Source organism: Betta splendens, chromosome 17, assembly GCF_900634795.4.
Source record: "Betta splendens chromosome 17, fBetSpl5.4, whole genome shotgun sequence".
Lineage (NCBI taxonomy): Eukaryota > Metazoa > Chordata > Actinopteri > Anabantiformes > Osphronemidae > Betta > Betta splendens.
In genome coordinates, this window is record NC_040897.2 from 16,060,486 (window position 1) to 16,085,494 (window position 25,009).

At 48.7% G+C, this 25,009-nt stretch overlaps 2 protein-coding genes across 16 annotated transcripts in view; one reads left to right on the forward strand and one right to left on the reverse strand.

Annotated features, from left to right (window-relative positions):
- The first annotated feature begins 30 nt into the window (after positions 1-30).
- Positions 31-8,726, forward strand: LOC114844170 (DNA ligase 1-like). Of its 6 annotated transcripts, XM_029131308.2 has the most exons (17): positions 31-171; positions 290-349; positions 1,695-1,807; positions 2,624-2,679; positions 3,317-3,474; positions 3,630-3,805; positions 4,286-4,435; positions 4,603-4,716; positions 4,854-4,944; positions 5,884-5,945; positions 6,023-6,080; positions 6,240-6,728; positions 6,826-6,988; positions 7,110-7,405; positions 7,601-7,650; positions 7,763-7,807; positions 8,338-8,726. In XM_029131308.2, exons 3-16 carry the CDS (start codon positions 1,703-1,705, stop codon positions 7,799-7,801), a joined length of 2,007 nt encoding a protein of 668 aa, XP_028987141.1. In that variant the 5' UTR covers positions 31-171; positions 290-349; positions 1,695-1,702; the 3' UTR covers positions 7,802-7,807; positions 8,338-8,726. The 6 variants fall into 6 exon arrangements, with proteins under 6 accessions (XP_028987141.1, XP_028987142.1, XP_028987140.1 ...); XM_029131309.3 differs by lacking the exon at positions 290-349; XM_029131307.3 differs by lacking the exon at positions 31-171 and having other exon boundaries at positions 209-349.
- LOC114844773 (contactin-associated protein-like 4) overlaps positions 5,338-25,009 on the reverse strand; it is a 30,519-nt gene continuing 10,847 nt past the window's right edge. The window contains exons 10-29 of one of the 10 annotated variants that reach the window (XM_055503739.1): positions 23,864-23,970; positions 23,553-23,672; positions 23,189-23,389; positions 22,229-22,388; positions 21,766-21,893; positions 21,513-21,683; positions 20,650-20,868; positions 19,917-20,156; positions 19,409-19,606; positions 19,127-19,257; positions 18,006-18,093; positions 17,136-17,372; positions 16,885-16,956; positions 16,473-16,641; positions 15,883-16,008; positions 15,561-15,696; positions 11,985-14,394; positions 11,325-11,438; positions 9,146-9,203; positions 5,338-5,780 (exon numbers count right to left, since the gene is read on the reverse strand). In XM_055503739.1, coding sequence (XP_055359714.1) covers positions 15,996-16,008; positions 16,473-16,641; positions 16,885-16,956; positions 17,136-17,372; positions 18,006-18,093; positions 19,127-19,257; positions 19,409-19,606; positions 19,917-20,156; positions 20,650-20,868; positions 21,513-21,683; positions 21,766-21,893; positions 22,229-22,388; positions 23,189-23,389; positions 23,553-23,672; positions 23,864-23,970 — 2,254 coding nt within the window. In that variant the 3' untranslated portion in view covers positions 5,338-5,780; positions 9,146-9,203; positions 11,325-11,438; ... (1 more) ...; positions 15,561-15,696; positions 15,883-15,995. The other 9 variants (XM_055503738.1, XM_055503740.1, XM_055503743.1 and 6 more) reach the window with 9 other exon arrangements.

Sequence of the window (25,009 nt, forward strand, 5' to 3'; positions counted from 1 at the left end):
TCGTCCCAGGACGAGCGTGCGCGCTCCCGATGAAATGCAAGTTAAGTCCGGCAGCACAACGTGGAGACACGGAGACGGTACCGGTCCGGCCCTGTCAAAGTAAAACACCGACCGTGACGCCACTTGTGCGTGAAACCGTCACTTCTTAAATCAAATTAGTGACACCAGCAGGTAAAGACGACGTCCGCTAACAGCTAAATTAATTGTTAGCTCCCCTGTTCAAATGTTAGCATTTAGCTAAATATGAACCCAACATCAACGTAAACCTCTGAACCCCAATCTGTACCAGCACCAACCTAATGTAGGATTTAACGCACAGCCGCCGAACCGGGGCCTGCGACGAGCTGAGGTAAATAACAGGCTAGCTAGTTAACAAGACACTGGCTTAGCCCACCGGCTACACGCTAATGTTAGCCTACGATTCGTGTTTAACCTTTAACTAGTATCACTATTAATTGTGTTTAAACGGTTTCCTGGTGAATAGCAACAATTAGATAAAAACACAGTTAATGTCACACTTGTGTTCGTAAAGTTGTCAGTGCTGGTAAGAAAGCAAATTATAACCTGTTAAATGACATAATAAATTTAATTAGTCAAGTTCGCAGGTGGAAGCTAAACGTTTGTTTATAGTTACATATATGTACTTTATATTATATTCCAGTGTATAGATTTATTTTATTTCTATTTTCTTTATTTTGAATCTTGTACCGATTTAAGAGATTGTGTTTAACTTGACATGAGAGAAAAAGTCAAACGGAGCGTCATCACACTAGACTTGGTTCTAGCGTGGTGTCGTTTAACGCACTCCTGTTGTGTGACCGCGACCTGTAACCGAGCAGCACCGGGCTCAGTGACCGCTGACTGGGCCGCCGGACACCGGGGCCTCTGCCAGGTTGTCGTCATGCAGATGCAAACAAGTCAAGTCGGTGAGATGTGAGCGGGATCTGACCGGAAATTGATGAGGCGAATTACAAAATAAACGCTGCGTGTAAACGGATAATAGATAATTATTATGGCGTATTATTCGCCAAAGATTTTTAGTTTGGGGCTAAATTACTCCATAGTTGTTGTTTGTTTGTTATTTTTACAAATTTTCTGTTATGTTGGAATTATCTTTGAGTCAAACGAAACAACCGAAGTGAACTGACCCAAAACCAGGGTCCAGGCGAACCTTCCCAGATCCAGACTGTTTGACTGGAAGCTGTTCTTCTGTACAGGCCGGTGTAATTAGATTAGCGCTTCGTGAATTTTATGGCGTTTACTCTGCAGCTGGTACCTCACAATGGTTGTGCGCTTTTATTTTGACAGTCATAGAGCAGAAGCTCTGTCACTGCCTTAACGCAGCTTTTTAATGACTGTTAATTGGATAAAGGGACTCGTGTTGGAATGGCGTAAAGTACCCTAAAATAAATTAGCTAGAGTAGAGAAGACGTTTTAATCTGCCTTTACACACTAATGATAATAAATATTTTTCCCATTTGATTTTATATATAACGAGGAACCTGGAATATAACGAAGTGTTCCGTTGTGCGCATCGCATGCAGCAGGTCAGAGTGAGCGAACCTCAGAGCTTCACTCCAGACTCCACTTCCCATGATGCTTTTCGAGGGGGGCGTCGTCAGAGCACACGCTGAACAGCGACAGTGAACTGAAGTGTTACTAACTTCTGCACCGTTCTGTTCGTGCGGGTCCAGTTGGAGACATGGCTTCGGAGGAGGACGACGCGCTGCTCTTCCTCATCTACCAACACCTCAAGGTCCACGGCTTCCACAAAGCGGCCAAGGTGCTGGAGGAGCACGTCACTCAGGTGAGAGGTTGGCGTGCAGCCGAACCGAACCGAACCGAGCCGAGTCGAGCCGACTGGTTACATTTGACGGTGCTGGTATTTTATTGCTGTTTTGTGGTGGACATGCGCGCTGTGGTTGTTATATAAGAAATAAAATATAAATGTGCTTTTGCTGGAAGCGTCCATCAGTCTTACGTATGTGTGCGCGCGCGTGCACGTGCGCGCGTCCGTGTGTGAGCACATGGCTTCGTGTTCAGGCCTCCTGAAGGAAAAGAACAGAACGTTTGAGCAGTGGCGTGAACACAGTCACCAGTGAACAGGTCCAGTACAACGATCATTAGAGAAACACGCATTATCAGCTTTAAGAAGTCATTGGATTCACCGAATCAGCTGATCAGTTGGTAACAGTAATCACCCTGACTGCACCAGTACTGGTCATGTAAAATATGTAGTAGTCAATAAATCTGCCACTAAACGTCTGTAAGTATAATGATGTCACGTTTCTGTGCGTTCTTTAACCTCAGTTGTAGCGAGTTTACAGTTTCACTCAGGCTAAAAATATCAGGCTAAAAGAGCTTTGGAGCAGAGCTCCTGGTGCTGAAGCTCCACCGGGCTGCGTGTTCTGCTGCCTGGGTCCGGTTTGTTCTCCAGTGGTGCTGGACATCATGAGCCGGGCTCAAACGGTCCCACGGCCTCATTCCACTCACTGATCGCTTTCATATGTGGCTGCATGGATTCATTTCCAGAACGCGGCCTCAACGGAAATTTGTTTTCCTGAGGTCTCCTGTTTTCTCTCTCTTTAGTTTGACTGTTGACCTCATGTTCATGTCTTTGCAGGTGGAGACACCGGAGGAGAGGTCCAACCTACAGGACATCTACACGGGCTGGGTCAAGTGAGTCACAGGTGGAGGGAGTCTGCAGCCGAGTGGTTGAGTTCTGGGTGAAGGTGAAGGACGGTTCTGAGCAGCGCTGTGGCTCTGTTCACACGTGTGAAGACGGGTCCAGATGAGCTGAGGGGGTCCAAAGCGCAGCAGAAATAAGTCAGACTCTTATTCTGAAGTTGATGAATGCTTTTTAACTGGTTGTGTCTCTGGTGGGATGGAGGAAAATGTTTCACACAAGCTCATCTTTCACTTATTTACCATCTGTCAGGTTTTGCTCTAATCAAAGTGTTAAGGGATGATTTGGTTCTGGGGGATACTTGTTCAGGCAAACTGAGCCTGGAGCTGTGGCATCAGGCCTTTGTGCTCGTGATGCAGGTCGACAGATTCAGTGAAGCTTCATTCTAATGATGTTTGACTGGCGATGAATATTGTGGTTTATTTGTCAGCGCTGTGTTGGTGAAACATGCAAACCTCTAATAATCTGAGTCTGTAGAAGCTTGTTTTTGTTACCATAGTGACGGACTACAGCAAACAGATTTATTTTGTTGAAGTGTTACAAGCTCATATGTTAAGGTTTTTGAGTTAAAAAGAGATTGTATAGAATAAAAACACGATTTCATTCATTAAACGTGTGTGTTTGTTGCAGACTGTGCTCTTTGGCTCAACACGCCAAACAGGAAACAGAAGATTCCACTTCCTCAAAGGTGAAGAGCATCAAACAAGAACCTGCCACCAGAGAAGAAGAGTGTGCCGACGTGAAACCCTCCAGCACCATAGAAGAAGAGGACAACAAGCCTTCAATTGGTGACTGACCTCCGTTTGGTCATCGTTGACCAGATGCCAGTTAACCTGCAACAGTTTAAAAGTAGCTTCACTAGATGTTCAGGTTCTTGTTGGCCGGTGCCGAGGCCCGTGCATCCTTTAGCTGAAGGGGTTGACTCTGGATCCGGTTCTTCCAGAGGCAGATGGTGTGGTGTCGACGCCACCAGAGCCTCCGTCTGTGGGGGAGGAAGCTGAACCCGCCTCTGAGCAGCAGCAGCAGATGGACCCTGCAGGTGGAGGCGTCACGGCTGATCCAGACGAGGACCGGGCCGGCTCCTCGGACCGGGCCGAGGAGGACGGCGCTGAGCAGGAGGTAAAACAGGAAGCTGTTGAGCGGCTCCCAGACTGAAGCCCGCTGACATAACTGTTGAGCAGCCACTGTGATAATGTGCCGTCGGATGAACAGTGGCTCCAGTGTTGTTCTACGCTTCACGCTGAGCGAGGTCGTCTCTGCTGCTTTATTCTGACGCACTGATGCGGCGGTTCAGACAGACACTGTGTGATGGACCATAAGCTTCTGTCTGTGTGAGGGTCCAGCTGCTGCTTGATCACGTGTCTCAATAGAAACAAACTGTCTGTTTATGTAGTAATTAGAAAAACGTACTTCACAAGTTTGACTGATTCTTCAATAAAAATAAAACAGCTGTGATTCCATGAGAAGGAATCTGTTTGCTGATCGACTGATTGAGACTTTTGTAAACACGCTGCGTGTTATAGCACTTTTTTTTCTCCACTGTAACGTTGGCTCTCAGTGCTCCTCTTCACATCTAACGTGCCTGTGTCCGTTTTGCAGCTAGTCCCAGCTGAAGCGGCTGCAGAGGAACCTTCCAGAGCAGGAAGCTGCGGATTGGACCCGTCGGACGTGGTTGAATCCGGCCAGATGGAGGATCAGCAGCAGAGCCCGGAACCAGACGGGAGGAGGGAGGACGATGAAGCAGTGCAGGTTAGTGACCCCAGGCTGAATCCCAGCTATGTGGCTCCACCCGTTCTCACCAACGGCTGCCTTTTGCAGCAGTACTTTGTATCAGAACCCGCTGGGACGGAGATGAGCCTGTCTGAATGCCTGCTCCTGGTTTAGCTCCATCCAGACTGAGCTGCTCTTTATTCCAGGAGTCAGAAGAAACCACAGATGAGGCGTCGGGTCCGGAGCAGACGGAGCCCACTGCTCTCTGCCCTGAGGTGGCTGCTGTTCACACACCCTTCAGCGAATCCCAGCTTGTCTTGGTGAAGCCTCTCGTGTTCAGATGTGAAACGTGAAAACCTAAACTTAGTTCAGGGTTTTGTTTGTCACCGATGTGAAAGTGTCTGAACATCAGAGAAACGTTTCATGTCAGCTGTTGACCTGTCGGTTCCTCCTGCAGGAGGACGACCCGGTGGAGCTCGGCACCCTGGACCCCACGGCTCAGAAGACCAATGACCAGGCCGCTGAGAGTGAAGCCCCGCCCACCGCAGGTACGAGCATCCAATAGAAACACGATGAGCAGGTCGCGACATCTTCTGTCTGTTTCTCACTGGGCTGACGAAACTCTCGTCCAGTCGTGAAGGAACCGCTCAGTTTCCTGTCATCAATGTCAGAGTCCAACTGGAATCATAGTAGCTATGACCATGTTTGTAATTAATGTGCAGGAGAGAAGGTGTCAAACCACAGAATAGTGTCAGTAGATTTATTTAGAGAGAATCTTATTTTTAAGGAGAACAGAGAACATGACCCCAGAACCGTTTATAGTGGCGGTGGCGCCACCTTCCAGTGGAATAGAAGCTTTAGACCAGATTGATTCATGGGCTTCAGTGACATTAAGGTTTTAATGCAGATGGATTGAATTTAAAACTCGTCAGTCTTAAAAAGCAGTTTCCAGAATAAATCACATTTGTGCTTTATTTCATGTTGGACACAAGATAGTTCAATAGAAAAGAAGCTAATTGTTATTGAGTAAATTGTGCGTCTCGTTGTTTGAGAGCAGAAATGTGGATCATTTCATCTTCAGTTGTAAAACATTGACAGAATACTGGCAAAACACAGAAACTCAGCAGCTTGGTTTTCACGACGGCCGCTTCTCTTGTTGCAGCTTGTTGAGTGAAGTGAAGCGATGACAAGTCTGAGAGTTACAGGCGCTCATTTTCATTTTCTATAGTGAAGTCATTCATTTCTGAGCACACGGTGTCGTTAAACCAGACCCACAGAACAGCTGGAACGTCCCGAGCAAAGCTTCACATGGATTAAAATGCAGAGTGGCCGCAGATCCAGTTTCGGCCTCTGTTCAGTGAAAACCTGCGGCTGCAGCGGCTTCCTGAGAACAGACGACACGTCTTATTTACACTGAAACCAAACATCTGTTAAAACCACAGTAAATTAGAATCATGTTCTTCTTTGTTCATCTTTTCCAAAACCAGAGTCTGAAAGTGGGTGTGATGAAGGGCAGCAGGAGGAGGAGGAGGAAGAGCAGGATTCCCAGGTAAATGAGACCGAAGACTGTTGGACAGCAGAACGTGGACGAAGCAGAGACTGGTTGGTGACAGTGTGTTTCCTCAGGGCACTGACGTCGCTTCAGGGCTGAAGCCTGAGGAGCCGAGGGACGACCTGCAAACAGGTATCGCCACACAAACACGGTCACTGATCCTGGACCACATGGATGCAGGCACAGCCGGAACTTAGACCCTGGACTGGCTGTAGCTGTCACGTTAATATTTTAAGGCATCACAGTTACAAAACATGCCTCATGTGAAATGTGTCGGTTGCTGTTTTCTAGAAAATGTGACGGTGTCAGCTGCTGAGGAGCCAGAAGACGTTAACATTGAGCACGGGAAAACAGCCGAGGACGAAACCCGCCAGCTGCTCCCAGAGGAGCCTGCCGAGTCCTGTGAAGAGGGCAAAATACCAAAGAAGAAGAAAAAGAAGAGAAAGAAGGAAAGAGAAACAGCAGCTGAAGACACGTCCACCTTAGACGCACTCAGCACCACCTCCAGGAGGCAGGAGGACGCGCCTCAGGCTGCTCCTCCAAAGAAAGCCAAGAAGAGAAAGAGGGAGAGAGAAGCAGAGGAGGACGAGGAGCCTCCCACCAGCCCTGCACAAAATATAACTAAGAAAAAGAAGAAGAAGGTTAAAGATGTGGAGCAACCTGAGCGTTCAGCTGAGAAGAAAAGGAAGAAAAAACAAAAGAACAGGGAGAGAAAGATGCAGGTCGACAAAGGACCAGTAGAGGGCGATGAAGACACGGAGAAGGAGCTGGACACCACAGGTAGTCACAGACTTAATGATCACATGAGCTCACAGTAAATCTGCATGAACAAGTTAAGTTTGCACTTTAAAAAGCCTCACGTTTGACTTTCCTGCAGACGTCACACCTCAGTCCTGCACCAAAAAGAAACATCGTCTCAGGAAGAAGCTCAGCCTGAAGAAAAGGCTGAAGCTCTACATGCAAGAGGGGAGGAAGAGGAGGAGGAAGATAAAGATCAACGACCTCCCTGCAGCACAGACAGAAACGACGCACAGGAAAAAGTGAGAGACTAAAACACTGATCACTGTCATAACACAGGTTTGGACTGTAGCAGGTACAACATCACTACTAATCAAACTATGATAAAAGAAGCAAATCCTCGCGTTTGTTCCTGTTTTTCAGACAAAAGAAGACCCAAGAGGCAACTGAGGAGACAACTATACCAAAACCAGCAAAAAAAGCCAAACCTGAGCCGACTGAGGACGCACCAACGAAGAAGACGAGGTCTGACCCAGAGGAGAACTCGTCCAAGGAAAACAAGCCTCCAAAGAAGAAGAAGCTGAAAGAGGCAGATGAAAGCGGAGTGGTGAGCGACCTGAGCCATCAGTCTCCTGACGTTTCCTCATCCCCGCTGCCAAACAAACGAGAGAAGAGGAGGAAGAAAACAAAGAGCCAAGATTCCCCGCCAAAGAAGAAGAGTGAGAAAGCTTTTTTTATTTAAGGGAACTGCAGCGTCAGGTTGATGCTGACAGCAGCTGGTTACGTCCTGATTAAGTTCAGTAATGATGATTAATTTACATTATAATGTGGACGTGTCGTTCAGCTGATAAGTAAAACCGGTCAAAGGTTCTGGTGCAAAAGATAACTTGTTCTGTGTCAACTGATGTTTGCAGAGAACAGAATTAAGGAGGAACCGGTTCCAGACGCTTCTCCTCCTGCTACGGTACGACAATAACACAAAGTTTAAGCAGCTAAAAATATATAATTGTGTGTGTAATGTATACACAGTAATTATTTCCCTAATAAACAAACTGTTGTTTCTTCACTTTTCCCAGAAAAAGAAATCCTCCAAGAGGAAGATGTTTGCTGACTGACCCTGGGTGAGTTACAGTGCGATGCTTTAGTCCACATGTGTCAAGCTCCGGTCCTCGAGGGCCGGTGTCCCTGCTGGTTTTCCAGCTCTCTCTGCTGATCACCTTGATCAGGTGTGTCAGTCGGCTTTTCCAGCTTGTCATTGACTGAACACACCTGGTCAAGGTGATCAGTAGGAGCTGCGGCAGGGAGAGGTGGAAAACCAGCAGGGCAGCGGCCCTCATCGGCATCACTTTGACACCCCTGCTTTAGTCAAACTGATGCCTCGACCACTGTCCTGCTGGTTTTCCAGCTCTTACTGATCACCTTGACCAGGTGTGTTCAGTCAGTGAACAGCTGGAAAAGCCTTGGACACCTGATCCAGGTGATCAGTAGAGAGAGTTGGAGATCGAGGAGGACTGGAACCAGACACCTGTGCTTTAGATCATGGTTTAGTTGAGCTGGTTACCAGCTGGTGACGCCTTAAAGAACAACAAGCAGCTTCAGATCTACAAACAGACAAGCTTCCTCAAACCTTTTAATCCTCTTCCTGCTGCAGAACTAACTGCGGTTGAAGCCTCAACAGAACCGGTTGTTTCCACTCGTTCAAGTTTGAGGACGTTGCTGTTCAGGATTTGATGCCAACCTGGGTTCTTTCCACAACAAACCACTTCTGCCTCTAAAAATCTGTACGACCAGCTCTCCACTCCAGCTTTCCTCTGCTGGACAATGAATGAGATGTGGAACGATAGACAACGGGTCAAGTTCGAGCAACAACTTTACATCCTCAGTGACTTTGTAGTAAAATCAGTCTGTCAGTTCTATCAATGTTCCTGTGTTTCACTGATCCATGAACTGTTAACTATGCACCTGGTCTGGGTTGTTGTTGGACCTTCTTTGTTTTGTGTTTCTGACACTGAACTAGTAAATAAATGTACCTCTGCTTTACTTTTTGCTTTCCACTGATTAATACACGAATCCAAGGGCAACTACACATTTCACACTTGGGATAAATGGATAGACTAAACATCAGTGTGGATGTGGAGAAACTCCTCCAGACCTTCCTCTGCAACAGAAACCCGCTGTATACATTTACTACAGCACCACTGCTTCACTGGCAAACTAAATAACACCTATGAAGTGATCTGTTGCTAGTCAACTAGAAAAAGCTAAGTCAAGCCGATATTTAGGTCTGAATGCTTCCTGTTCACACAAAGACCGGCCATAGTTAATAAGTTATGCAACGATATTATTGTTACAGTGAATCAGAAGGTGAAAGAGGAGAATTGTTTTCCACACTGTGGCCCTTGATGCTACAAAAAAAAACCTGAAGCATTGTTCATTGACGGTAAGTTGTAGATAATCACCTGGAGTCTGGTTCCATCTTTAGGAGCTCAGGACAAATGACTGGAGGTGGAGGCGCTTCTGCAAACAGACGAGTGTTAATAAGACGCCTCTAATCAGTGAACACGTTTACTGAGTCATTCAGCAGCGTGTTTCCATCTACAGCTGCATCCAGAAGACGTTTCTCACTCATCACATACAATTACAGAGAAAAGAGCCACATGTTAAGAAACAGAGCAATCACTAAGCTATTCACAGATAAAATTAACGAAAGCAACCGACAAAGTGACATGAAGACAAGAGTTAAAAGCTACACAACCAACTCCTCTGGTCCTAGAACCTGCACAGCTGCTCAGCTCGGAGTCACAACATCACTAATACTCAGTATAAAAAGTATTAGTAATATAACTTTATATAATATATTAGAGTTATTAATATTTAAAAGGAGGAACTCATTGTTTGGTATCGGTTTCCACTGGGCTGCTTCAGACATGGATCTGTGTCAGTGTGATTACAGCAGAGAAATGTGCGTGATGAGACCAAAGCTATACTACACTATGAAAGACCAAAGGTATACTACACTATGAGGAACTAAAGGTATACTACGCTATAACACTACAAGAAACCAAAGGTATACTACACTATGAGAAACTAAAGATATACTACACTATGAGAAACTAAAGGTATACTATGCTATAAGAAACCAAAGGTATACTACACTAAGACCAAACGTATACTACACTATGAGAAACCAAAGGTATACTACGCTATAACGCTATAAGAAACCAAAGGTATACTACACTAAGACCAAACGTATACTACACTATGAGAAACCAAGGGTATACTACGCTATAATGCTATAAGAAACCAAAGGTATACTACACTATGAGAAACTAAAGGTATACTATGCTATAACGCTATAAGAAACCAAAGGTATATTACACCATGAGAAACTAAAGGTATACTACACCATGGGAAACTAAAGGTATACTACGCTATAACGCTATAAGAAACCAAAGGTATACTACACTAAGACCAAACGTATACTACACTATAAGAAACCAAAAGTATACTACACTATAACACTATAAGAAACCAAAGGTATACTACGCTATAATGCCATAAGAAACCAAAGGTATACTACGCTATAACGCCATAAGAAACCAAAGGTATACTACACTAAGACCAAACGTATACTACACTATAAGAAACCAAAAGTATACTACACTATAACACTATAAGAAACCAAAGGTATACTACACTATGAAAGACCAAAGGTATACTACACTATGAGAAATTAAAGGTATACTACGCTATAACGCTATAAGAAACCAAAGGTATACTACACTAAGACCAAACGTATACTACACTATAAGAAACCAAAAGTATACTACACTATAACACTTTAAGAAACCAAAGGTATACTACGCTATAATGCCATAAGAAACCAAAGGTATACTACGCTATAACGCCATAAGAAACCAAAGGTATACTACACTAAGACCAAACGTATACTACACTATAAGAAACCAAAAGTATACTACACTATAACACTATAAGAAACCAAAGGTATACTACACTATGAAAGACCAAAGGTATACTACACTATGAGAAATTAAAGGTATACTACGCTATAACGCCATAAGAAACCAAAGGTATACTACACTAAGACCAAACGTATACTACACTATAAGAAACCAAAGGTATACTACACTATGAGAAACTAAAGGTATACTACACTGAGACCAAACGTATATTACACTATAAAAAAACAAAAGGTATACTACGCTATAAGAAACCAAAGGTATACGACACTATGAAAGACCAAAGATATACTATGCTATAAGAAACCAAAGGTATACCATATTGAGAAATCAAAGCTATACATGTTTACTCATGTTTTCTGTTTAATCTGACTTATGAACTCATAGCTTTCTTGTGTTGAATTGATGAATTCAGCTAATGTAATGTTTATTACATTGTATTCTTTTAGAACATAGTTTTAAACTTAAGGCCAAAACATAATTTAACAGCGTCCAACCGTGACCTCGGCATTAGACATATGACTGACAAGTCATAACCTGGTTAAAGTAGAGTTCAGGACTGAGCTGCTTTTGATTGAAGCGAACTGTGATGAAGTGGGCGTATTGTTTTATTCCGTGTGTGTATGTGTGTGTGTGTGTGTGTGTGTGTCTCACTGACTGGTTTGCTGCCTGTCATTGAATCAGCCGAGCAGAGAGACAGTCTGTCACCGCTCGCTGTGCCTCTGGCTTGGTCTCGTCCGTCCCTCGTCCATCACACTGCAGCTCCCTCCGTCTACATCACATGAAACAAAGGTTTTACGCAGAGAACAACAAACAGTGTTTACAACCTTCTGCTGTAAAATAGAGTCTTAATAAGGGTTTAATTTCTCTGATTAGCTCCACTTATCCCCAACTAATCCAGAAAAGGTGAATAACTGATGTTAGAGCAGCTTTAGCATCTGTCGCCTATTTTCCTTCTAGACATCGTGAGTTCTCTTCACTCGCTCCTCTGTGATAAACTGCTCGTAGCTTTTTTATGCATCTACCTGTGTGTGTGAGAATGCAGGTACCTGTGTATTTATCAGAACCCAGCAGACGTTTCATTTACTCTGTATATGGATCATTATGTGACAGCTGGTCTACTTTAAAGCAGTTTATTGGCTCATTAGCTGCTTTATCAACATCAAACAGCTGCAGACGATTTGTCGCCTTCTCTGAACCGATACGTGCATCATGTAGTGAGACCAGTCCCATGTCTCAGCTCTGTAATCTGCTCATTTCCTGCCTTGATCTCGCCTCAGTTCTGAACGGCAGAAAGAAGAAAAAAGTTTAACTCAACTCTCTCTTGTCTTTAACGTCCTGTAGTATCAGTTCCGTGTTTGTGTCCGTCAGCGCCTGGTTTTATTCTGCAACGATTCCAGTAGTCGTGTAACTTCATGTTTTCCTGTGCGACAGGTTGGGCATCAGCGTGTCAAGTCAAACTCTTCAGCATCAGAGTAAGTGATATGCACACACTCAGGATGGGCTGTTCCAATATGAACATAGAGTAATTATCATCAGTAGAAGAGATGTTTGGGGGTTTGACGCCTGTGAGTCTGACAGAGCTCAGCAGGAACACGTCTGTTAGCACATGGACATCAGCTCAGCCTCATTTCCCCTAATGAGCAATTCCATTAAAGCGAAATAACGCGCCTGTCATAACATTTACACAACATCCGTTAGTGTCACACGTCTGTGGATGAACGACACCCAGAACACATTCAAACACAGACATCTGGAGAAGATAAGCGACTGTGAAATCCTTTCTAGGCTCTGATGTTTCTGTCTGGAGATTTTTCATAAATCTGACAATAAGTTCAAAGGACATTGGATCAATAAAACCCTCTGTGAAGTTTATATAAGAGGAGAACGAAGCCTCACACTGAGGGTGGACGCCAAAACGAGACAAAGGGAAAGATGATGGGAGGGGGGGGTGAGAGGGCAGAGGGGGAGGAGGGGGAGGAGGGGGAGAGAGGACGACTGATGTGGCTTCAGAGGCTCCGGCTCACAGTCGGAGGCTCATCTATGCGTCTGTCACACGTCCACCAGCTGCAAACAGTGACAGACAAAGAGAAAATGGACAAAACCGCAGCAGAGAAACTCTCAGTTTGAAGCTCATCATCTGAGTCTGGTTCCACTGTCATCGTCTGTGAGTGTTGGGATAAACCACAGGCCGCACACACCTCGCTCCTGCGTTTCACCATCAGCACCTCTGCATAAGACACGACTGTCACCAAGAGCCACGAACCTGAGCCGTTCAAGGCCTGGATGAGACTCCATCACAGGCCGACGACTGCGGTGTTTGTGTCTGTCTCAGTCGATTGTAATCAGCGTGTGCCTCAACATATTGGCAAGAAAACACTCGACAACGAGTCGCTCGAAGCGGCTCACATTCAACTGCAACAGCACAAAGAAACAACAACGCATGAAGCAGACGAGAAAAACCCACAACGGACGAACTAGTGGTTAAACAGAGAAAGGGACATCATCGTCTCACCGTGGGGACTGAATGAAGAGGATCTGAACGATGAAAACAATGGAGAATGCTGGTTACTCACTGACAGATGAAATGGATGAACAACAGGACTCTGGAGCAGATGGAGCTGTGGGAGGTCAGCGATGTGAGCGATGCAAAGAGGAAACTACCTGGAAATCAAACAGAAGAGACGCTTCAGCTCTAATCATGAAACCTTCTGACCTGCAGACACGAAGCACTGGGCTGCAGAGAAACCAGCCATGCACCAGTCAGAGGCTCCCACGGTCCAGTCAGACGGTCAGAAATGCAGAAGCAGCTCTAATATTAAGTTTAATAGTTTAATTAGCATGAGCCTTATTTATCTGAACTGTAAAGAGTGACCTGATCTAGCTGATCAGGACCGGAGCAGGATGTGACTAATGACCAGAACGGCCGTCTGCTCCGGACGACCGACCCAGAGGACGACGCTGCAGCCTGAGAAGTCAAAGAGCGCCTCCCTGTTACTGGGCAACCGCTGTCAACGCACAGTCCTCAGCCTGAGTGGAAGCGTGAACCAAAAACATCACAGTTCATCACGTTCTGAAGCTGCCTCAGCCCATGAGCAGTGCATCCGTCAGGGCTTAGATCAGGGGTGGGCAATCCTGGTCCTCGAGGGCCAGTGTCCATGCTGGTTTCCCAACTCTCCCGGCTGATCACCTCCATCAGGTGTGTCAGTTCCCTTTCACCTACTGATTGACTGAACACACCTGATCCAGGTAATCAGCCGTAACTGGTGCAGGGAGAGTTGGAAAACCAGCAGGACAGCGGCGCTCGAGGACCAGGTTTGCCCACCCCTGGCTTAGATGCATCCAAGCTCACGACTCTGCAGAACAGGGCAGGAGTAGGTACAATCACTTTCTTATACTTGGTTTATTAGTCATGTAGTTTAGGTCTGAGCAGTGAGTCAAGCCGTGGTTCCCGGTCCCGTCCACAGGACGCGCCGTCCTTCATTTGGCTGCTCTGAGAAAAAAGTCTTCCTGCTTCACACACATCCGTCTTTGTCGTGGGTTGTTCAGAACCTTGTAAACTAATAATCCATCACGGTGCTCTGACCTTGGGCCCAAACAGCATCAGTGATGTGTTACAGTGATACTCGCTGATTAATGGCCACCGTTAGCGCTGGCTCGCTGCCCGCTGTCAATACAGATGAGCAGAAAGATGGATCCAGGTGGACGTGAGATGTAAGAGGCTCCGACTAAACCAAGGAGAGACGAGAAGTTAGAATAACAAAGAGTGTGTGTGTGTGTGTGTGTGTGTGATGAGACACATTTAACACTGAGTTTAGACTTGATTCAATGATTGAGTTCATACGCTCTGTAACACTTCACAGCTGCTGTGAGAGTTTACAAGAACGTAACGATGAGAAAAGCTGAGAAGAGAGAGACAGAGGCTCCCTGCTGAGCAGAACACACTCCCGTCTCAGAGCAATGAAGAACAGGAGGCTTCTGTAAATGTCAGCCCGGAGGCGTCTTAATGGAGCTCTGCCCCTGGGACCACGAGAACCCGAGCTGCAGAAGCCTCCTGTTACGGGCGGTAACGGTGCAACCTGGAGGTGAACGGAGTCCTCCTGCAGGAATGATCGTGATGACTAAAACACTGCGTCAGAGCTGAGGGAGGTCCTGGAAGCAGGAGGGAGCGCCTGATGCTTCCACCGGTGGATGGAAGGAGCGGTGCCGGTCCACGTCTGTTTTTAGCTGTTTCACCACGACTTACAGCAGGTTTCAGGTCATCGGCCAAAAAGGGACAAGTGTCGTTTACCAGCGTGATGGACGTGTGACAGAGGAGAGAAAAGTAAAAAGACCTCAAGCAGAACTTTCTAGCGTCTACAGAGAATAGTTATCAGATTAGACTGGAGCGGTCGTTCCAGCTGCAGATAAAACGCTAATCTCTAATGGAAAGTATCCGTCCCTGCAGGAATGAAGCTGATCTGTGAGCGAGGAGCAACGGCAGCGTTCAGGGTTCATCCTCAGCCTCCAAACGCTCCCAACAACAGCGGCAACGGCCCAGTAACAAACCGATCTACCAGTTCAGACCAGGAGGAACGACAGGAGGAGGAGGAACAGGAAGAGGAGGAGGAGGAGGAACGGAGGGAGAGGAAAAGGAGGAGGAGGAGGAGGTGCGCATGACAGATTTGGTAGCAGAAAAACACGAGTGTGACAGAGACGGAAAACGCATCATTTTGCTTTAAATCCTCAGCGTCGCTGCGAAAACACATGAAAACACTGCATCTGACGACAGGAAACACACACACACACACACACACACACACACACACACACACACACACACACACACACACACACACACACACACACACACACACACACACACACACACACACACACACACACACGCACACACCTCTTCTGTTCACGGGATCCTGTTTTTCACTCTCAGCTCAGATCAGCGGCAGCGTCTACCATCAGAGGCAGGTTCTGTAACACTTGAATGCGTCTCCTGCTGGTGGAATCGACTGCTCCGCTCCTCCAACGTCTCCCTGAATGCAAATCATGTGCAATTAGTTGTTGGGTCGAACGTCTGATCTCCAGGAGCAGCGAGGCCGAGCTGACGCGGTCATTAGATGATGGGGGGACGCGCGTGGTCTAATGACTCCAACCGCAGGTGGGCTGGATAATTAGCAGCAGCCACGGCTCCGCAGACGCGTCACCTGCTGAATTCTTACTGTCCCACTCGTCCCGATGCTCCCGGTCGTCCATGACAACGGGGCGACACACGGACCCCGTGTCCACCCACAGACGGAGGAGCTGGCGATGAGGTCACACGGCGGCGCTCACTTCAAACAGTGACTCTGGAACGAAGGACAACATGAACAGTGACGCCAGAAAAAGAGGAATGAGTGAGTCGTCGCTTCTGTGACGGCAGCGAGCGCGACTCGGTCACAGATTCAGACGACGCTGTTGTAACAAACACATGATTTTATTCATGACAGCACCAGAGCTAGAAAATCGTCCAGTATTTGGTAGATGTCAACAGACTTCAGGCGTCTAGTGCAAATGGTGAAAAAGGCAGAAAACCACCAAAACCAGTCCTCATCCCACAGAAAAGCATCAGCCCAGTGACTCCGTTCACCCTGATTATTCCCTGGAATAAAGAAATAAAGTGTGTTTAACGCTGACAGTGACGTTAGCTACAGTCCAGACTCCAACACTTTAATATTTACAAGCCAAAACAAGAGCCCCAGCGCCTGCAGTCCAGCACCAGTATTATCGCTCCAGAGGCTCCAGAGGCCGCGTCCAACCAGCCTCTGCTCACATGAAACGCTGCTCTGGGTTTTCACACAACGCCGCGAGGGTCCGTCCCGCTCCTGAAGTCCTGGCTGTCGGCCCGTTGGACCTTGACGTCGTTTCTTTCCTCCGGTACAGGAACCTGGCAGCGACGGCCAGACCGCTGACGAGCAGGAAGATCCCCGCGGCTATGACTCCTGCAAGGCAGCAGTGCACAGTCACCACGGGCCGGATCACCTCAGAACCCAGTCTGACTGGTCACTGCACATGTAGCAACGGTGAAGAGAAGCAGCTGCTTCATTTTACAGACAATGTTTCATCCACTGAAGTTCAGAAATTCTGGTTTCCAAAGTGTCTGGTTTCTCCTCAGTCATAATTAGTTCAGCTGCTTTTCTAATGAAATGCATCAATAACATCAACAGTCCTACAACGGTTCGTACCTCCAATCAGAGCTGAGTTGGTCCTGATGGTGTTGACCTGAGGTTGACCCGAGCCCACGGATCCAGACGGGTCTGCAGCAGAGGAGGTGAATGAAACCAGGAGGAACCAAGAGGTTTCACACAGAGAAACCAAAGAAGAAAAATAATGAGAAGAAGAAATAAAATGACTTTAACAAGAAGAAGCTGTGAACAGCAGTTTGAACTAAAGGTCTGTCTGTGGACCAGCTCCAGCCTGGAGGACCCGGTTCTACCTGCCAGGCCAGGCGCGCTGTCTGCTGCGTGGCCGTCAGCTGGACCTGCGGAACCGCAGCTGGAGCGGAGCAAAGGCCCGGTGACGACGAGGCCGAGGCCTGGAGCCGGATCCGGATCCGGAGCCTGGAGCAGAGCGGCCTTCAGAGGACTGATGGAGTTAAAGAGAACCCCGGACAGGCAGCCGGTGAAGCCAAGAGACGCCGGCCCGGACAGGTCCGGATCCAGCTCATCAGAACCTGAAGACACGGACAGAACAAAGCCATGGACTTGTGTCAAACCTCTGCACATACAAAGACAAACTCTTACGCTCTCTTATAAAAACCTGCTTTAAAATTAGCCACCAATGTTTAGCTTCCTTCCTCTGACTGCTGCCTCGACCTTTGACCTTTTGTCTCCATGGTTCATCCACCAAAGTCTGGTGACCTCCTCCAAAGGTCTCAGGACGCTGAGACCACAACCTCCTTTTCTAAGCGCTCGTCTTCTCGTCTGCTGGGACTTAAGTTACGAAGCCGAAAACAGCAACTATTCAGAACTTAAGTTTCCTCTCTACAAATACTCAGGTAAATAATTATTTCCTGGAAACTCGGGGACAATAATCTGACTTTTGTGTCAAACGGAGACGTTTGAGTGGTTGGACGGTTTCCTACAGTCCCATCTTCCTGTAGCGGTGTCTGACCAGCTGACACAGCTTATATGAGAGTTTGTCTCTGAAGGACCATGAATAAGACACGACAGAGGGATCACGGTCGCAGCTCAGTGAAGTGAACACATCTACACGTGTGATGTGAAACCTACAGCAGCTTCACATGACGGACAAGCTGTTTTCAGCTTCAGCTGCTGAAGCTTTCAGTCTCGCTCTGTCCACTTACCGTAGACTCGGCCCAGCACCAGAGACCTGATGGCTTTGAATTCTCCATCAGAGGTGAGGTTGAAGTCTTCTCTGGCATTCTGGTCCACCTGAAAGAAGAAGCAGCAGCAGCATCTCCTCAGATCAGAGCAGCAGCTGGGGTTTCAAACCACCGCCACAGGTTCAGTCTGTGGTTACAGGAAAAACAGATCAACGCTGCCACTTAATAAATCAGTTCCAAAGCTCGTTGTTGCCGTGACAACAGGATGCGGTGACCTGCTCTACGTCACAGGAGCATCTTACAGGCCGGCGAGGAGGAAAAGTACAGACACCTTCATCCAGCTCCAATATACTGCAGCCTCCAACAGTTGCTGCTACAAATAAAGGACGATGATCACTATCAAACGCTCCTCACACTCCACCAGAGCTTCACCGATTTAGGAGCCTCATCCATGAGGACGAGGTCACCTTGTTATTTACCCCACTGTGGTGATAATTACTGACTGTGGTTAGATGGCGTTCACCTCATTCATCATCTGAGGCTGCTGAGATAAGACTCTGCAGATGCAGGCGCGATTAAGAAGCTTTATATCAGTGTGAGGTGGTTCAATGTGCAGCGTGTTCTGCTACAGCTGCGTCCAGAGGAGCTGCACAGAACGCTGAGTGACAACGCGTCTGTTTGCTGCTTTGTGTCCTTGTGAGAGCTGCATCACGGGAAAACATTCAGGCTAAGCAGCTTTTAATGCATGTGGTCGTCTGGTGAAAAGGCTGAGTCAGCATCACATGCTGCAGCTGATGAAGACGTGTCACTCAACCACAGGTCCCAGTAGGAACAGCACACGCTGACACGGGTGAAGGAAGCAGCTACAGCAGGGTTGTGTTCAAACGCAACAGACGGGACGACGCAGGAGCGCGAAGACCGATTGTAAGAAGCTCCTGCTTCTCGTTAGTGTCAGAGAGGGAAGCTGGTTCATGTCTGGGCCCATTGTGTTCAGCACAGTGATAAGAACAACAGGAGACGATACGAAGGACTGAATAGACTGGACAGAAACAGGTGAAGGTGTTAAACAGCTCTCAGAAGCTCAGCCTCTGACGGTGAAACGGCATCAAACAGATCAGAAACCTGCTTTTACGGCGTCTCACCTGCACAGACACCGAGTCCGTCCTCCTGATGTTCACCCAGTGCAGCTGTCCGTTGGCCAGACTCCCCACGGAGCTCCTCAGCACCTCCGCCTCTCGGCCGCCGTCCAGCTTGTACCGCACCTCCAGCTCATCTTCACACCACACAGGCAACATCAGCAAAGCATCATGTCACGCTGCTAAAGCTGTGCCTCATTCTGAGAAGTCACAAACTGAGCGTTTGTGCCTGACAGACAGGGAGGATGAGGAGCGGAGAGGAAGACTACGAACAGGAGATGTCCTCACCTCGCGCGTTGATGAGCACAGCCAGGTACTGCCTGTAGTGGGAGCTGACGTAGAGCAGCAGAGCCGGACTCTGGCTCGTCCTGAAGCTCAGAGACACCTCCTCTCCTGCGTCAGAGAGGACGGAGGACGACACAGCGCTGCTGTTCCTCATGAAGGTGTAGCTGATGGACGTGCTTGACCTGAAGCCGGCAGACACCTCTGGACAGGAGACAGGACGTAGTCAGACCAGCGTCACACCCTGTTCTGTGAAACCGCGAGCCGACACCTGAACGCAACACCGCTGTCGCTGGAGAGAAACGGGAGGAAGTCGAGGTAAAGCGGAAGCTGAGCCGCGAGAGGGAAGCGCTGCCACAGGTTTACTACAGGTGAGAGGTGGGAAGGAGCAGCTTCAGAGACGACCTCCACCGCCCCCAACTCCTCCTCCTTCACCTTCACCTCCTCCACCTTCACCTCCCTCTGGCTCCACCTCCCTTCACCTCCACCCCTCCTCCACCGCGGCTGCATTAACCTGCGTGGCAGAAAGCTCCAGCGTGGGCCGAGCGGCTGCAGTCGCAGGCGAAGCCGCTGGAGCGCTCCCTGCACCGGCCGCCGTTCTGGCAGAAGGAGCCGTAGCTGCTGCAGTGACCCGGGCAGCCGGGCCGAACCCCGGGGGTCATCCTGGCCCGCTCCTCCAGGTCCAGGGTGGCGCCGTTCAGCCGCAGCCAGCGGATGCATCCTCGGAAGCCTTTCTGCCGAGACGCCGTGCCTCCTGCAGTCACACGGAGTCAGCTGTCAGACCGACGTCCAACGAGCCGAGCCGAGCTGAGCAGCGGATCAGAACCTACAGCGGAGGCCACGCTGCTCTCATGAGTAGGACTCAGCGCCAGGCAGTGCTCTATTAAACCATATTAAACAGGATTAAACAGGATTAAACAGGATTATGAGTCTCACAAACACAACCGGGTGTCTGTTAGGACCCGTGCCGGACCGGAACCTGAGCCACCAGCAGAACTCTGGTAGACTGGGAGGAAACCAGCGCAGCCAGTGGTGGGCAGAGGTGAACATGTGTGTGAAGGTGGAGACCTGCAGACGCCGCTCCTCACAGACAAGCAGCGAGTGATGAGTCTCTGCGAGATCTCAGATGTGCTGCAGTTTAAGGGGTTCAATCACACGGTGACTGTGTAGTTAGTGGGTTTTGATGACACACAGTGAGAAGTAGACTTTAGTGTGACTTCCCATAAGCACGAGGACGGTCTCCTCACCTATGAACAGCTGGCTGTTGAGCTGAAGGTGGAAGTGTCCGTCGGCCGGCGCCTCCTGCGTGGCGGCAGGAAGTCGGTCCACCTGCAGCAGCGCCTCCTTCACGTTGCGCTCGGCTCGGACCCGATGCCAGCGGCCGTCGCTGAGCGGGCGGCTCGACGCCACGTGGACCTGCAGCGGGCCGGCGCCCACGTCGAAGGAGAAGGTCACCTGGTTGGAGGCTGCGAACGGGAGGAAGTGATCAGCTGACCAGCTTCACAACGTTCTGCTGCATCTTCACTTCGTGACGTCAATCATCAGCATCAAGCCTCCGACCATCTGTTTCCTGTAGTGATCTGTAGATAGTCACTGAGGGAAGCAAACTGAGAATCATGGTTGTTCTGAAGTCTCGTCTTTCTACTCTTCTTGAACGTTGACAACCACTTTGTTTCCCTGCGTTTTGTTTATGCTGAGTCACAGACGGTCTGAAATAAGCATTGATCTACACTGAAAGAACCTAAAACTGAGGGAACACAAGCCCTGAACCGAGCAGAGCAGTCACCATCACTCATCCCCATCATATCCAAGAGAATCAGATGGAAATACCAGGGGCCCGGTTCTGATGTGACGCCACAAAACAACAGCAGAGCCTCATCTCATGCATCAGACCTGCACCTGATCACAACAGCAGAATCTGCTGCGCTGTTAGAGTCTGGAAGAACAGGAAGGTCAGAGTTCAGCCGGCCTGAAATGAAAGCCTGCTCCAGGACACTTGGTTCTGATCAGGTCAGAAACCCCAGGGCTCTGCTCTGACCCAGATTAACGCCCGTTTCACTCTCAGCCTTCTCTAATCCGGATTAAATCGCCGCCCTCGGCTGCTACTTACTGCTCAGCTCGATGCGGATGAAGTCTTTGATGCCCAGGTTTTCCAGGAAGACGCCGGAGGAAGCCGTGGTTTTGAACAGAAAGGAGATGTCGGCGCTGAGCTCTCCGTGGAAGGTGGGGAAGTGGAGGTACGACGTCTCCTTGTCGAAGAACGCAGCGTTCCAGAAGTTCTCTGACAAACAGGGCAGTAAACGCCACAGCTGATTCTGAGGAAGCGTTTGGCTCATCCAGCGTCTGCATCAAACGGTACTCACTGTCTCCATGACAACGCAGCGGCCCCACCCGGTAGGCGGCCTCGGACCCCGGCCTCTGGATGTCGCCCAGAACCAGAGCCCTGACAGGGAGGCTCTCCTTATGGGTCAGCAGGCCCGAGTCCTCAGCCCTGGAAGAGGAGGAAGGAGCTACTGTGATACACGGCGTCAGGAGGCAGGGTGAGCACCCACTCAGAGCAGGCGGACAGAACGGCTCCGTTCACACCCAGGTCCGGCTCCTTGTCAGGACCAGGAGTGAGACACGAGCAGGAGGTGAAGCCTGGACGAGACCAAGGTGTGGGTCTGTGTGGTTAAAGCACGTGGAAACAGACACTGGACCCAGAGACAGCAGCTGTCTACATTAGCCAGCTAGCTTAGCATCAGTCCACCGGCTCCGGAGCTTTAGACAAAGCGTCACAGCGCCGGCCGCGATGAGGACAGTGGATGTAAGTGCACGAAGCCGTACCACTCCATGCGGTCGGCGTCACAGTTGCAGTAGTGCTGTGGGTCCACGCAGTCGCCCCGCAGGCCGCACACGCACTGCTGGCTGCCTGGATGAGCTCCGCCCCAGTACGTCTGCAGACCAGAACCGGTCCCACCGAGCCACCAGCTGAACGGGGCGCCCTCTGAAACAGGACACACGGTGAGTGAGTCTGGGGCCGTTTATGGGCTGATGCTGGTGATTAACGCAGGCTGATTAACAGCAGCAGGGACTGAAGCATGCAGATGTTTCCTACTGCTAACGGTCTGTCCTCGACAGAACCGAAGCTTCACCGTGTCCTAAAATGAGAGAACCCTGAAGTGCTGGAGCGTCCGTGTCCCCAGGTGCCTGAAGCACAGCTCCCACTCCCAGCTTATTGTTTCTGGGTGGAAGGCAGTCACAGTATATCATGAAAAATGGATTTCCCACTGCACTGAGTGTAGGTGGATGAAGAGGAGGTGATGGGAAAGGTCTCTGATGAGTCAGCGCTCCCTCAGTTTCTAATGGATCTGCTGTTTCTCTCCACTTTCTCTCTTTTCATCTGTCATTTTATTACCTGCCTCATAAAAAGTTGGAGCACAACTTCAGCTGAAGTTTGAGGGGAATGTTTCTGTGCCGTGGGCTTCGAACAGCACACACTGAACACGTTGGGTCTGTGACCCGTCTGGATCAGAGCACAGCTGTCCAGAACCAGAACCAAGCTGTCGTTTCATCGACCGAGAACGAGCTCCTCTTCACAACTTTTCTAATTTCAGCAGGTGCTCCAGGGAGAAAACAGGAACTTCTCTCCCTGAGATACGATTATATAAGATTAAAAGATTAAAGGATTAGATGGATCTGCTTTGAAATAATTAAGTGACATCACAGAATGAAAACGGACTTCATCTCAGTCTTCTCTGTAAACACTGAACATCTGTGACTGCTCACAGACACAGCCGGCCTCACCGGGGGTGTTGAGGAGGCGGGACCTCCGGCAGCGGTAGGTCAGCTCCTGCTGGCAGTGATCTGATTGGCTGATCGCAGCCAGCAGCTGTTCCTCCTGGGACGAGTAGTCGAAGTGAACTAAATGCTGGTTCTCCCCTGGAGTCGGCTGGAGCCTGGTCAGCTCCGAGTTGTTGTGTTGAATCACCATCCACGTGTTCTCTTCTGACAGAACAGATCAGATTAAACCTATTAACACGAGCCCAGCATGTAGCACCACGTCCACATACAGCATGAGGCAGAGTAAAGGTTTGAATCTGCAGCAGATAAAACCATGTTTGATGTCCTGTGAGAGGACGCTTTCGCTGCTGATCAGTGTGTGCGTCACCTGTCATGTTGCAGTAGACCAGCTGGGGTCGGACGGGTCCGCTGCCGTCCACGTCGATGTAGAAATGCCCCGACGTGTTCCCGTTGTGCTTGTAGGCTTCACAGGACGGTTCGAAAACAGCTGGAGTGGAAACGAGCAACCTTCAAAGACCGGTTCCGCTTTATTACTGCGTACAATCAATTCTAAATCTCATTAACAGGAAAAGGAACCTGAAGACATTTGATCCGTTTATCGTTTTCAACTGAGCCTAAGGCAGATGATCCAGGATGCGGTGGGTCCATGAGATCCTTCAGTGAGAGTTAGTGACTTACAGCTGTGGCAGGTGGCGCCGCTGTAGCCGCTGTCAGAGCAGTTACAGTGGAAGACGGTCCAGGTCTGACTGCAGCGGCCTCCGTGCTCACAGCGGCTGGGAGAACACCTGACAGAGACAGAACGAGACAGACGGAGGCAGAGACGGAGATGGAGGCGGAGACGGAGGCAGAGACGGAGACCAATGGAGACAGAGACAGAGGCCAATGGAGACAGATGGAGATGGAAAGAGACGGAGACGAAGAGGGAGACAGAGACAAACGGTGAAATCAGAGTCAACCTGAGCACACCTTGTGTCACTAGAGAGCAGCTGAGAGAAAACAGAACGTACTGTAGAAGATAATGGGAAACCTGCAGCTCATGCTGTGAACTGCTGTGCTAACACTTGGTTCCTGATATACTGATATTCTCCAATTCTGCTTCAGAAATTACTTTGCTCACAATTTACAACATGAGAGCATGTAATGAAAACAGTGAGTCGTTCAAGTGATTAATGGACAATCCAGGCTTCACTTCTATTCTACTTACAGCTATAAAGAGCAGGTTGAGCAGGTTGGACGCTTGCTGTGGGTCCAGAGGACCAGGACCCTCATCTGATCTGATGCTCATCTGAGTGGAGCGGGCCGCACCAGGCAGCGGTCTGCGAGCGAGGGTCAGAACCGTCCCATAGTTCAAGTCAACCGGTCATACATCATAGCGTCTGTCTGACTGCGGCTACGACGCAGGAGGACCGACCTCTGGCATCTCCCTCACATCAGAGTCAGGCTTTTAAACGCCACCCGCCTTTCATCAGGGAAAACGGCTTTAAAGCACTTTAACGACATGACCCTCTTATAAAGAGCCGCTTTCCGCTTCACTTTAAGCCGAGGCTCTTCAAGGTTATTTATTTAATGGCCATTGATGCGCCTTCTAAACACCAGCGTAGGAGGAAATCAAACGGCCCATCTTTCATTTCTATTATCGCCGGCTGCATTAGGGTAAACACAAAAAACAAAAGCTGTCTTTATGTTTAATGGAGCCTTTCAAACCTTTCACCTGAGAAATAAAAAGAATATTTCCATTGCTTTATAGATTTATTTCTTCTGATGTTGCTTAAGTTGGAATAAAATGGAAAAGCTTCCTGCAGAACAGAAGCAGCAGGTCGACCT